This window comes from Antedon mediterranea, chromosome 10 (assembly GCF_964355755.1).
Source record: "Antedon mediterranea chromosome 10, ecAntMedi1.1, whole genome shotgun sequence".
In the NCBI taxonomy this organism is placed as follows: Eukaryota; Metazoa; Echinodermata; class Crinoidea; order Comatulida; family Antedonidae; genus Antedon; species Antedon mediterranea.
The window spans coordinates 17,147,352-17,161,438 of NC_092679.1; the positions used below are offsets into that span (position 1 = coordinate 17,147,352).

Sequence of the window (14,087 nt, forward strand, 5' to 3'; positions counted from 1 at the left end):
TGTTCCAATCTATTTCTAAACCAGATTGTTTAGCCTTTTTATGCGTGCAATCACGTTGTCGCATAAGTTGCATTATTTCACCATCAAGCCATGGCAGCGATGCGTTTCGGACGCGTTTACATTTGGTTGGTGCGTGATAGTTAAAAATACCCATAAACAACGAGGACCACACTTTCTTAACGCAAATACAGTTAAGTACATTATTCCATGGTGCACACATTAGGTCGTATTGGAGGGCATCATGGTTTATATCTTTGAAACGTCTAAAGTGTAATGAACGAACGTTTCCGTTTTTAGGAGTTTTCCAATTTTGGATACCGTACACAACATAATGGTCACTAATTAGAGCAGGCAATACACCACTTTCGCTAACAAGTTCAGGATTTGAGCTAAATATTAGATCGATTGTGGTGTGTGTTGATTTAGTGACTCGAGTTGGCTCATTAATTAATTGGGTCATTTGGAATTGGTCAAAACATGAGGTTAAAGGATTGGTACTGTTTTTTTCATTAGACATGTCAATTTGAGGCACTGAGTTTTAGTCCCCTATTATCGTTTCTCTTTTTGGCGCTCCATAGAAACAAAAATATTGAACATTGAATAAGTGAAATTTGCAAAAAACACACATGTAAAACATTAATTTAAGGATTTATTTGTTACTTTTTTATGTGATTCTTTCATTGAAGTACTCATGAGGTATACTTCTAAGGTGTGGTATTCACACGATAAAGTTAGTTATCAAATTTGGAGTCATGTTTAATTAAAACATTCTTTTAAAGTAATTAGAAAGTAAAAGAAATTATTTGTCTTTCTGTACTTTACATGCACAAAACTGCCCTCAATTTCCAATACCTGGCACAAAGAGCTGTAGTAGAGATACAGTTCTACACTGCAGGGCAAGGAACAACAACTAGAAGAAGAAAAATAATGTAATTTTTTATTTATGTAAGTTTTATTTGTAATTTAATAGGCCAATGTTTGCCACGCCTACCAGATACTGCATCGTAATTGCATCCCTGATGAACAAATTGTTGTGATGATGTTTGATGATATAGCAGATAATGTAGAGTAAGTTCACTGTCTTTGTTTATGACTTACCTACACTGCTTACAATGAGTTGAGTCTCACCATTTTCCTAGAGGGGCGTCGGCCTGATCTTGTAATAGGGAAGATCGTCATAAGTATAGCTTATTCATACAACACGTCGTATAAAGCAAAGCCATGACAAAAACCCGCTATTACTCTGTAATTTAGTTAGTGCCCTTTAGTTTCTTTTCTTTGCTTTGTTGATTCCTCACACTGCATTAGTTTGTTTTTAAATTGTTTTATTACAAACACAAATACCATGGTGGTGGTGGTGGTGGTGGGGGGTATATTCAGGAAGGCAATGGGATCAAACAACCTCTATAATATTAAAGTATCAAAAAGTATTGTATGATCATTCTGATGGATTTTGTTTATTTTTACTGGTTGTTTTTTAAATTAGTAGAATACTGTATGGTCAGTTATTCAGTTCCAGATTCAGTTATAAAATTTGTTTTTAGAAATAAGTATGACGGAGTGATTATCAATCATCCTGATGGAACGAATCTTTACAAAGGCGTTCCTAAAGACTATACTGGCTTGGTATGTATTTAATTATTTTCTTTTATTACATTAATTTAATCTTTTTAAATTAAGATTTGTTTACATGTACTGTATAAAAACAGGGGTCCAGATATGGCTTGTGCACACTGTAAAGAACGCATACTGTAGCATCATTTGTGATGAGGTTTTCTGATTCAAATTCAGCCCCTGATGATTACAGCAGTGGTAAGGAATTTTTGGCGTTTACCTGGGGACGGTTAAGCTTGTATTTACATTTTTTTGACGACGATTACTATTTGTACACGCATTTAAAATTCATTGTGATTTCTCCGACGACACAAAATCTTGAGTCTAGTTAGCTGGGGCAACATTTTTCATTTTGGCATAGTCCTACTTTCTCCTCTACTGCTTACACATATTTTTAACTTTTAGTATGGGCAGTTCATTACAATTTGTTTTGTTTTTTTTGCCTATTTAATTTTAGTGCGTCGGGCTCTTATCAGTTGATCTCAATCTGCTCCCTAACACAGTGGTGAACCATGTTGGGTCGTTCCACTTTACTAGGAGGTAACTTTCAGACAGTTAACAAAAGCTTTTAATAAAAGAAAACAAAACAATACAATAGGTACAAAAGAACAATGTTAGAGAACTATTTATTAGGAGACTACTCCCATTAAAATAACTATGGTACATTAACAATAAGTATTGTGTAGAAAAAAAAAGCCCAAAAGGGCGGAGGCTGATACAGAAGGTAATAATAGAATATCATACTGAACTACGCCCGATAGGTAATCTGTTCCATAGGCATAGTGCGTACACTTAATCTGTTAAATATTAAATTATTTCTATTTTTGTAGCAATCTTCAAATATTGCACAAACAAATAAAAGTAATAATAATTTTAGTAGTATACAATTCATTGAAAAATCACCAAAACAAATTTAAAGTGCAGTATAACGGTATGTAAATGCTAACTAGTACAATATGAATATATTATATATATTACATAGAGATACTAATAATATAATATTAATTTGACATTAGAAAACAGAAAGGGAAACCATATAGGTCAAATTCAACGTTTTGTGCTACAATCCTTTTCCTATTAGTAAAATGGACGAGTCCGCCAATACGGCAAAAGCACGCTGGTGGTTTTCAAATAAACCAAGTGTTTTAAAACTACTTATATAAAAAAATCTGTTGCCTTATCTTAAATACATTACATTACAAATAAGGGATAATAAACTCTTAACTTTCGTGAAAAAATAAAGCGTTTTGGATAAGTAGTTTTTCAGCAACTGTAATTCTAGTTGTAACGTTACGTTCTGACTGCTCAGGAAAGGTTGGACGACTTCGAACATTTTCGCCTATCCTTTAACACTAGCCGGTCACTGACAAACCAAAACACTGCTTCAAAAAAGGGGCTGTGCCGACGAAGTATCTGAACCAATCACATTTTACTTTAGGTCATTAGAAAGCTTGATTGATTAGCTTTTGCATGGTGGAACAGCCAATATCATTGGATAACTAGGTCAAACGTTATGAACGTTTTTGTAAAGATCTCAACAAATTGGCAAAACAAGCCTATTCTTTAACACAGGGCAATTTTCAAATCGTCTAACTTTAAAAATCAATGCCGACGACGTTTTAAGTTTTTTTAAATTAAAAATAACATGACATCGTAGGTACTTAATTAGGCATTACAATGTCGAAACAGCCATAAAAATCGGTCAATTAATAACAAAGTTACATTGAAAAAACCTAAAAAAAATAGCTGTTTTTCGGTGATTTCGTGCCGTTTAGCGGAAATCGCCCGGATTTTTGGGTACATAAAACAAATTGTAATGCTCTCTTTTCATATTAATATTATTATTATAGTAGCATTGATTTTGTTTAGGATGTGACTCCAACAAACTTTCTGAATATTCTTCAAGGGAAAAAATCAGAAATGGCATGTATAGGTAGTGGCAAAGTTATAGACAGGTAATATCACACGATTTTTATATTTCAGATTTTTTTTCCCAATTGGAAAAGTTACAGTACATGGATTGAGCTTTTGATTTTCAATGAGCATGAAACAAAAATTATGAATATTCTCGCATTTATGTTATTAATATTTATAACACACCTGAGTAGATTCTTTCTTTTTTTATTTGATTGGCGGAGTGGGTATGGCATAATATTCAACAGAATACTCCAATGAATTCATACGTCACCAATTTTGTTATATGTAAATGCAATTTTGTTAAATTAAATACAAGTTGAATTCTGTTATGTACTATCATTTGTTACTTACAATCAGGCTGAGCAACCACGCAAGACACAAAGATCAATTTCGAAAAAGAATGGGAAAATAATATGTGGAGGTGCAGCATTTATGGAGTATATTTACATCCCGTGTCAAAATGTCACAACTTATCGCAGTTTTAGCGGGTATTTTAACTATACTGGATGCTAAGCTCATCGCTAAAGGGGATCCCTACAGTACTGTACCTTAGTTTGATGACAAATAAAAATCCTATTTTCACCTCATGAAATATATTGCTTGCAGTCGTAAATATACATTATTTGTATACTACTGCACAGTGAGTCAACTTTCTGAAACTACAGAGCCAGCTTCTTTTACTAATCACTAATAAATAACACTACTATACTATTACTGTTATTATATCATGATGGTATAGTACTCCTAAATGTAATGTTAAGTGTGATTAAAATGATTTTATTTTTATTATTTCATGTTTAGTGGACCCGAAGATAACGTTTTTGTGTATTATACGGGGGACGGGGAAAGCGGATCCATTTCCTTTCCATATCAGGAATGGGTAAGCATTGCTTAATACATTATCTGGAAATATAAACAATGAAAACTAATTAGTAATAGTCAAATTGGATGAAACAATTTTCCTGAATCCTTGGATTTGTTAAATAATTTATCATTGGGCTATGCGATGCAATTTATCGCAATCTACTGGTTGCCAGAAGACAAATTGAAGTGGATGAATTTGAGAGTTTCAAAGAGTTAGAGTAGACTAGAAGCCTAAAACTAATATCCAATATTATTAGTAATATAGTACTACTAAAATAATTGTTACCAAATTAAATTATTATTATTACAGAAAATATAATTATCACTATAATAAAATATTATTTTTACTTGTTAACTGCTGTTAGTGTTAGCTTGGCCGCGGCCATTCCGGAGTCCACATTTCAAACTTATTGTCACAAAAGTAATTTTTATTCAGCCTCTGTGTACAGGATCGCAACGAAGGTCATTCAATTACTGAAGCAGGCAGTCAGAGATAAGCTATGGACTAGTCCATTTCCAGAGGGGGTTAATTAATGCGATGTGCATTTTTCATAGAAAGTGAACATACAAAACATACTATGTATTATAAAGTATTCCCTCTAAATTAAACATTTTACAGTATTATTAGAGCATTGCTATAATTTAAATTCATTTAACACAACCACCACTTTACGCTAGCTGCACATCCCCGCTCCGGTCTATCCGGTCAACATGGACTGTTCCAAACCTCATAAAAACCCCGATGAACGCTACACAACAGCAGAGGGCTTTGATTGACTAGCATTTTTAACATACGATTATACAAACAATATACAAGTACACTCAACGATACTTTATCTACAAGTTAATGAAAGCTATATTATACCTACTTAAAATCCAAAAAAGTAGAAAGAAAACGAAGTATAAATAAGGATAATCAAGTGATAATGTCAGCATAAATACGGACGTAAAACGAGGATTTCAAAATAGCGCGTGTATAAAAGGATACAACCAGAATCTTTTGAGAAATCTGACGAGCGAATTCGACGAATCAGAGGCGGTTTCTTAGATATGTTAATCAGAATTAAATAAGGAATCGTTTGCAGGAACTCCGGTGAAATTCGTAGCCCAATAACGTATTCTACTGAGTTGATTTTGTGAACAAAATTCGCTATAATATCCATACGATGTTTCCGGTTTCACGCAGTGAAAATGGGCGATAGGCACTCGCGTTCTTTCGTTGTCCGGAAAAATTACTATCATATTTGTAAAAAAATATATATCATTTAAAAGAATATTAAATTTCCAAACAAATGGAGCAAACTCTGGTGAAAATCGGACCATAGTAAGTGGGTCAAATAATACGAAATATGCTCCAAAACGCTGATTCTCTGTGTTTTCGGTAGCGGTTGGGGCGTATTGAGCGAATTTTGACACCAAAATAAGTTTGTAATGATTGAATTACTTGGGAGCATACTGTAGTGCCATAGGATAGGAGCTTAGCAACATGCAGATCTGCAGTATCTTGCGCAGAGTAGATTATGCGCTATATATCTTTGCTTGACAGTGTAAACAATTTACTGCGGGTCAATTTTATGTGGGTTTTTTTTTTTAGCTAAAGAAATCTGAATTGAATGAAGCATTGACTTATATGCACAAGGCAATGAAGTATGCAAAGGTATCTGTATTTTAATATATTTCTGAAATGTATAATTATTATATTAATATTTGAAGTTTCAATAGCTTATTCAATAAATCTAACATCAAGAAACTTCATCAGGAATAAAAAAATTAAAATAAAATTTACACTAGTACAGTGTATACTGTATAGAAAAATGGAAACCATGTAATTGTGCAGACATTACACCCTTAGCAACTTCCTTCCACAACAATATTTTCGAACACCTGGGAACGCCTAATTGCATAATATAATATCCTCTGTACATATTTTATTGTTCTGTGTATTTTACTTCATGTTTTAACATTTTACTGATTATAATATATTTTTATATTATGTTGCCATGAGAAAAACCAATTTCAGATCTTTCGTTGACAAACTATTTGACAATAAAAATAATTATCTTGTATCTTGTATAGAAAACCTAAACAATTATACTTTTTTTTCACCATATTGACACCACTAAGTTTTTGCTCTTTCAGATGCTATTTTATTTGGATGCAGATTTTGGTGATTCAATGTTTGCCAATCTTTCATCTTCAATAAATGTCTTTGCCACTGCTCCTACTGTACGTCAATATGCCTTTTACTACAACAGCACCCTACACGCGTACTTGGGTACTCTGTATGGTGTCAGTTGGATGGAAGACTCTGATACGGTTAGTGAAATGAATGAATACATCATGAAAAAAAATATTAAAGGGAAGGATAATTTGTTATCATTGTCATATTATTATTTAGAACGACCTTGGTCAAGAAACCTTAGACCATCAATTTGATATAATGCGTAAAAGAATGTATAACCGCCGCGCAAAGAAGTTTCGGACCGAGAAGTTTGGGGACGAGAAGATGGGTCACCTTAAAGTTGGAGATTTCCAAGGACATGCTGGTAAATCATTACCTTGTGTGGTTTCTACTGACGTAAGTAAAAGTATCAATATCAATGTTATAAATCACAGTGAACCTACAGTAGCCCATCATACCATTCTCATTGACAATTACCCAAAGGGTCTGTTGAATCGGTGACGATTCGACCTGGAGACGATTCAGCCCATTCAACCAACAATGATTGTTAAATTACATTTTTTAGGTATTTATCAAGTTATTATTTAGGTGTTTAAACTACTCTTTAATAACATATGATATTGCCAATTTATGTTGATATACAGTATATAATAAGATATATAAAATAAATTACTAAAAAAACTTAATTTTTTATGCAAATATTATTTCTTTTTGTGCACTTGCTAAACGGCCAAGAGAGGGTGTAATTTGTTTACATCATTCACGTAGCTAAAAAATGATAATTTTCGGCCATGTTTTAGGCATATTTAAAAAATATTTTATTGCATCATTATCCCTAGTACCCGTGTAGTAATACTATCCTATAGTCTCTCTGAGAAAAAGTCTTATAAAATACATATCAAAGCCGATAAATATAAGTGGGCCGAATTGACCTGTGCATAAGTATAGCTCGTTGTGATTTCATTTTAAAACTTGCAAAAGGCATATTGTTGCTTACAAATTCCGCAGGAATACCATGTCTCGCGAATTCAAGATTGGAGCATCAACAGTATGATATTCTATTATTGTAAATCTGGCCAATATCAATGACATACTGATTAATGCACAGACATTATACTGTTTCTGACTTTCAATTGATTAGGCAAATTTTAAAATACATCCTAACAAAAAAAAGAAACATGTTCAGGCCTCTGCTTAAAACACCATTTAGAATGCACACATAGTATCTACCAGCACATTTGTACAGTACCTATGGTTTGTTCTATTTCAGCATGAAGTCATGCCATCTCATGAAATACCAATGGCAATCCTCTATCGTAAGTTGAGCAAAGCAACCTCTGTAGAGCAATCGGAGGGAATCCAGGAGGAAATCCAGAAGAAGTTTGCAGCCATGAAACAAGTAAGCAACATACACTTTAGCAGAGAGAACAGGTCGCCATTTATGCAATTACTGTATTCTTATCACAGTATTTAACAAGTACATTTTATCATGCTATTGTAGTTACACAGCGATATCTATAAAACATTGAAGATGTATTAGGTGGGGGTTGGGAAAGAACTATTAAGAATTATATTTACAGTATCATTACTTACTAGGTCATACACGTATAATTAATTCTCAATAAAAATTTCAATTTTAAATTTTAACTGTTCTTCATACTATACTACTGTATTACATGTAGTAGTATTATAGTTGTTACATGTTTTGATTTTATACACAAGGTATGCCCTACCAAATTCATAATTTACGGTTACAGTACTTGTGTAACAGTTTATAATGGTGTATACTAAATTTGATTTTCTTTTTTTCTATTTTCAGAATGCTAAGAGCAATTAACAACGTTTGCAAGAAGTAAATAAGTAAAGTGTTACTGGATTGGAGGAAAATACCTCTTTCTAGACACAGGACTATTTCTTAAAATAGCAGCAAACTAATAGCATTTTTTGGGTAATTAGAGGTTTATGTAGTATAGTATATACACAGAAGTTAATATCATTAAACTAAATTAAAGACCCATTCCCTACAATTTGTGACATTTTGTAAAAATAATGCATATATATTACTTTAAAAACATTAAAACAGGTCATTCATTGTCTTAAATGTACATTTTGTGGTAAATTATGATAAAAAGAGAGAATGCACTACCTAAGTACTGTAGCTCGCGGTGAATGTACCTCATGTTTTATACACAGAAGTTAATTAACTGTTCATTAATAACTTTGATATAAATAACTAAATAATGTTAGTTTAACTTTTAGAGGTTCATTTACAGTATTATACACAGAAGTTAACTAACTAAATTAATCACAGGAATTATTGCTAAAGCATAGTTTACTGATGAGATGAACCAATAGGGAATAACTCCCATACAATTCCTAATAAGTTTTTCATATGATAAATAATATTATATTTGTTTTAATCAGATGTTTAGTATTATACAGTACATGGAATTTAAAATAAAATTAATCATGAATCAAAACACGAATTTAGATTGTTTAAAACAATAGGAATTCCATAGGTTCCCTAAGTGTGATGATAATATAAAACTCAGAAACAAGTAAAAAGGGACTATTTGGTTTTGCTTCTGAACTTTTACCAATAAAGTAATAATCATTAGTAACTACACTAAGGTAATTATTAGTGAATTAAAGGATCAGCCAATATTTGATTGAAATATTAAAATATACTTTAATAAGTACAGTAAGAGTAACTTCCACCATGTATTTACATGATTTATATCATCATAACAGTATAGCTTTATATCACCATAGAGGAATTATCTTGAAATAATTCCATTTGGATCCTAATATTAGTATAGAATAGAAGAGAAATTTTTCTTTTTTGTTGATCCAATAGATTGAAAGTACCAAGTCGTTGTAAGTACCATTTTCAGTACTTTCGATCTATTGGATCAATAAAAAGATAAAGATTTCTCTTTTCTATGGAGGAATTACTTGCTTAATTTAAATGCTAAAAAAGATTAAATAAACCATACACTAGAGACAATAAATTTTTACTTCTATACTTACAGTATCAAACCATCTAAAAAAAGATCTCATTTCTGGTAATAAGTCACATTTAAGGTTGAATTTAATTTAAATGAGGATAAAATGATGTATTAGCATTATTATCAACATTTATTTTCCTACCTGAAAATAACAATATAATGCATAATATTTTAACCCAGTGTTTTCGCATTTTATATGGATTTATTACATCAATAAAGTTTTTTCATACTATTAAAATTGTTTTTATTTTTATTTATTAAACTTTACAAGCACTAGAGTACTTTGACTTGCAACATAGGCAGAAGTCACTGTATCCCAGGGTCTTAACTAACAGGACACAGATAACAAGCAGTTATACAGACCTGCCCGCCAGCTTACTCAGCAACTCGGTTTTCGGGGTTTCTTAAAAAAAGGACTCATCAATTCTTCTCCCGATTTAATTTTATATACTATTCAATCCACACATTATACTCCAATGATTTATGAATATATTTAATTCAGATCTTTGCTAACTACCTTCATGCGCGGTCCGAAAATAAACAAAAAAAGCTAAAATGGCTATCGCAACGAATTTAGTTGAAACCAGGAAGTCGCAATGTGATGACTCACCAAAGCCGGAACTAAGTTTACCATGCCAATGTTTAAAAATCTACGGATGAAATCCAACATTTTGTTTTAAAATCCTTCATGATATCTACCTATTAAAGAGAGAAGAATGGAACAACATCTGCTAAACTGTTGTAGAATACCTATCACGGTACACACAGAACAGCTTGGGTAAGTAACCGACAAGAGTTGGTGACAAGCGTTTTACATTGTGTCTACCTATTCCAGAAATAAGCACAATTTAGAGTGTTGACAAAGTGCGAGGCAGCGAGGCATGCCAAATATTTGTGCGAGGCATCATTTTATCATTTCCAAAAGTGCAAGGCATGCGAGGCATATAGTTTACAATTTCAAAAAGGTGCAAGGCATATCTTAACGTGCTATTATGCTATATTATAGGCATAATAATCAATTATTTATATTTGTATAATAATAGGCCTAGCGTATCTAAATAAATTTGTGTATACACTCCACCAAATAATACGTTAAATACATATAGATTCCACAGAGTTTTTAGCCCTCTAATTAATTTTTCTCTTTTGGCGTTCCATAAACCAAAATATTGAACATTGAGTGTACAGTATGCGAGAAAAACGTCTGTAAAATCACCAATTTAACGGATTTATTCTTCAATAAAGTAGGCCTACTAATTCTAAGGTGTGGTATTCAGGATAAAGCATGGTTAACAAATTTTGAAATAAAATACAATGCAGGTGCAAAAGGGAACTAGCCTAATAGCGGGCCTAGGCCTAAGCTACTTCAATTTCGGTGATTTCCTGCCTCGCAATTTTGAGAAATGATAAAATGATGCCTTGCATTTTTTGATGATGGTAAAACGATGCCTCGCATAAATGTGTGACTTGCCACGCATGTCTCGCCGACTCGCACTTTGTTACTACCCCACAATTTATATATACAAGAAAAAAAAATAGAGGCTAAACGCCAATGGACACTAACAGGTGAATTGACACTTCTAACTAGCTCAGTTGATCATCAACAACTGTTTTTGTTTCCAAGCAAATCTTTTAAAATAGTAGGCCTACTATAGAAATATTTTAAACTGCATTCATAAATAAAATAAAAATGTCACTGTAATAACCATTCAATTGCAAATTTATAATTTATTAACCAAACACAATGTTTGAAATGTTTTACATACAGAACTTTAATAAATATAACTTTTTTTTTTGTTTTTAGCAAAAATTTCTTTTCCAAACTTCTATAAATATATACTTCATATTGACAATAAATATCTAACATCAACTTACTTTAAATACTAAACATGGAAACAACATTATCTTCAGTACAGTGCATTTGCTTTGAATGGACATGTGAATGAAACTACCGCCTTTTGCAACAAATATGAAATTCCAACAATCCTAAAAATGTTATTCCATTGTATACATATCGCCAAGACAACGGAAGGAATAGGTTCACGATATTTAAATCAAAATGTTCAAATTTGTGTGTATAGGCAAATTCTTGCTTTTTGGTGCAGCAAAGTGACATCAAGGCTTATTATTACAAACCGTTATTTAAATATTTTTGAAAATACATTCTAAATTCAAACTACATCATTTAATCAGGGAGATCTCACTGAATTAATGCCAATTATTAATATATTTTTTAAAGTTATATATTTGATTTTGAACAGTTGTGATATGTAAATCTAAGACCTGAATGTATTTTTTTAATTAATAAAAAATATTTAGCACAAATATTTCAAATAGCACTGTAGGTACAAAATAATACTTTGGATTTAATTCTATTATCACAGTAGTGTGACAATTATTGCATAGTTCATTCTTCGCTTTGATACCAGTTTGGCACCAACTGTTCCTCCTCCTCTCTTGCTGTACATCTACGACGTTCAACCTCCATTCCAGGGACTTCCCTTTCATCATCACTAACATTGACAGCTGCAAAATTTCCTCTAAGATCATCCAATAAAAGAGCATTTGAACTTGTGGCATAGTTTGTTCTAAAAAATGAATGTTCACTGGTGGGGTCATCCGAATCCTTATAACAACCAGTTTGGTGGTTTGTGTGAATGGTTGTTGTTGCAGCATTAAGTTGATGTCGCAGCTGTGGGCTTCGTGGCGGGGATTTCACTACCATACTAGATGGTTTATTGCATTTCTGAAGAGTCTCCGACTCTTCCTCACTTTCATCGTTAAACAGATCTTGTAACGAACCGTCATAGATGGAAGTGACCACCGGTATGGATTCATGGGTTACTTGCAGATTTGGAACCAAACAATCATCATTTATGTATTCCTCAACATAGTATCTTCCTGTCTTTTGGTTGGCAATTCTTTCATCAACATCATCTGGTAGTAAAGACTCAAAGCAGGTAAGGTCAACAGATTGAGATACTGCTGGTACAAAAGCAAACATACTTGATCTGCCTCACAAATGCCCAGAAAAAACTAAAAAAAAAACCATTACTTTTGGCAAAACGGGAAGCGAACGACTTACTGAATGAACAAAAATGTGTTACAAAGTATCGAGTGTTGTGGTCAAATGAATGCAGTCGAGTACACTACATTACGAGTGCTTGGGTATACCTAGGCTAGGATTATAATCTAGTAGATAATATAGTACAGTAGGTAGGCCATTTTTAAAGTTTGTAGGCCTAGGCCTAGCCTAGGTGACAACTCGAAGTGTGTTACATGCCGATGCGAAAGTATTAATACTAGGGCCTAGGCCTAGGTAGGCCTATTAATAATAATAATAATAAAAGGTAGAAAAATGTAAACCATCCCATGCAAATTTTAATTTAGTGTCCATCTTTCTTTCAAATAGTGCGAGGCCTAGCCTGTTATACCTCCAGAGGCTGTAGACTTTGGCCTACTAGAGGGGGCCTAGGCCGATGAAGTAATTTATGATGAACAGGCATTTGCACTTTGGAAAAAAAACGCCGTCCGTTGATGATCGGCGGCCGACAAGTCAGTTTAGTATTTACATATTGTTTTATAGCCTAGTATATGACAATATAAAAACAAGAGAACACTTAAATTATGTATTATAAGGTGATAAACTTACATCCAATATTAACTGTCCGATGCCTCAACCTCGAAGAAAACACAGTACACAATGTAAAGTATGTTGAATGGCCTAGGTTTTGCTTCGTCTCCTCGTCGTGTCGTCGTCGTCGTCTTTCTGAATCTGCCGCGCCTTATTTACATAATATGCAAATTTGTGAAGTCATCCGCCGCGCGTCGAGCAAGATATTTATACTTTTAACCAATCAAATTGTTGATAATTCTTCATATACTGATAAAATAAGCAGCTGACTGACCGCACAATACAATGTAAAGTCTTTGTTTCGCACTATTTTTCTATCCGATATCTTTATCTTGTTGCACAAGAATGAAAAGACTATGATAAACACCAAAAGTATTGATGAACAAAAGTAGATGATTTTTAAACATGTAATCAAATTGTTTGAATTATTTTTTGTGTATTCTCATTGATTATGATATCACTATTATTATCATCATCATCATCACCTTTGATGCACTCATCATAATTTATATAACTTATCATAATAATATAATCATATCATTTATCATCATCCATTATTATTTTTTGTAGATAAAATAATTAAGATAAACTTTAAAGATTTATATAAAGAAAAATGAAATTAAACTTTGAATAGACCATTTTGTTACTCAATTCCACTAGACAAAAAACACGAAATAAAAACCATTGACTTTTTTTATTTTATGGTTTTTAGGTAAATAATTATTAATATATTTAGTATATTTTTAAATTTTTATCAAAATGAATAATGTGATCAAATGTGATTAAAATGGCATATTCAAACACCCAAAAATATTTGTTTTTCAGGGAGGGGGGGGGGGGCAACATATCAATTTATAAAACAATGAGG

At 32.4% G+C, this 14,087-nt stretch overlaps 2 protein-coding genes and 1 long non-coding RNA gene across 3 annotated transcripts in view; 1 reads left to right on the plus strand and 2 right to left on the minus strand.

The window, feature by feature from the left end:
• The window catches only part of LOC140060814 (uncharacterized), a 24,276-nt gene extending 19,497 nt beyond the window's left edge, over positions 1-4,779 (minus strand). The window contains exon 1 of the long non-coding RNA XR_011847373.1: positions 4,744-4,779. This is a non-coding gene — a long non-coding RNA (uncharacterized lncRNA). The remainder of the gene's footprint in view (positions 1-4,743) is intronic.
• LOC140060812 (legumain-like) overlaps positions 1-9,761 on the plus strand; it is a 14,633-nt gene extending 4,872 nt beyond the window's left edge. The window contains exons 2-10 of the mRNA XM_072107160.1: positions 971-1,068; positions 1,545-1,626; positions 3,484-3,569; positions 4,333-4,411; positions 5,990-6,052; positions 6,535-6,711; positions 6,794-6,973; positions 7,848-7,976; positions 8,397-9,761. Coding sequence (XP_071963261.1) covers positions 971-1,068; positions 1,545-1,626; positions 3,484-3,569; positions 4,333-4,411; positions 5,990-6,052; positions 6,535-6,711; positions 6,794-6,973; positions 7,848-7,976; positions 8,397-8,414 — 912 coding nt within the window. The 3' untranslated portion in view covers positions 8,415-9,761. The remainder of the gene's footprint in view (positions 1-970; positions 1,069-1,544; positions 1,627-3,483; positions 3,570-4,332; positions 4,412-5,989; positions 6,053-6,534; positions 6,712-6,793; positions 6,974-7,847; positions 7,977-8,396) is intronic.
• A 1,625-nt stretch (positions 9,762-11,386) lies between these two features.
• Positions 11,387-13,386, minus strand: LOC140060813 (uncharacterized). Its single transcript, XM_072107161.1, has 2 exons — positions 13,238-13,386; positions 11,387-12,621 (listed from the first exon to the last, which is right to left on the minus strand). The coding sequence occupies exon 2, from the start codon at positions 12,587-12,589 to the stop codon at positions 11,993-11,995; it is 597 nt and encodes a 198-aa protein (XP_071963262.1). The 5' UTR covers positions 12,590-12,621; positions 13,238-13,386; the 3' UTR covers positions 11,387-11,992.
• Positions 13,387-14,087: the final 701 nt, after the last annotated feature.

Excerpts from the sequence above, each read along its gene's own strand:
- LOC140060813 (XM_072107161.1), bottom strand. The coding sequence starts at position 12,589 with ATGTTTGCTTTTGTACCAGCAGTATCTCAATCTGTTGACCTTACCTGC.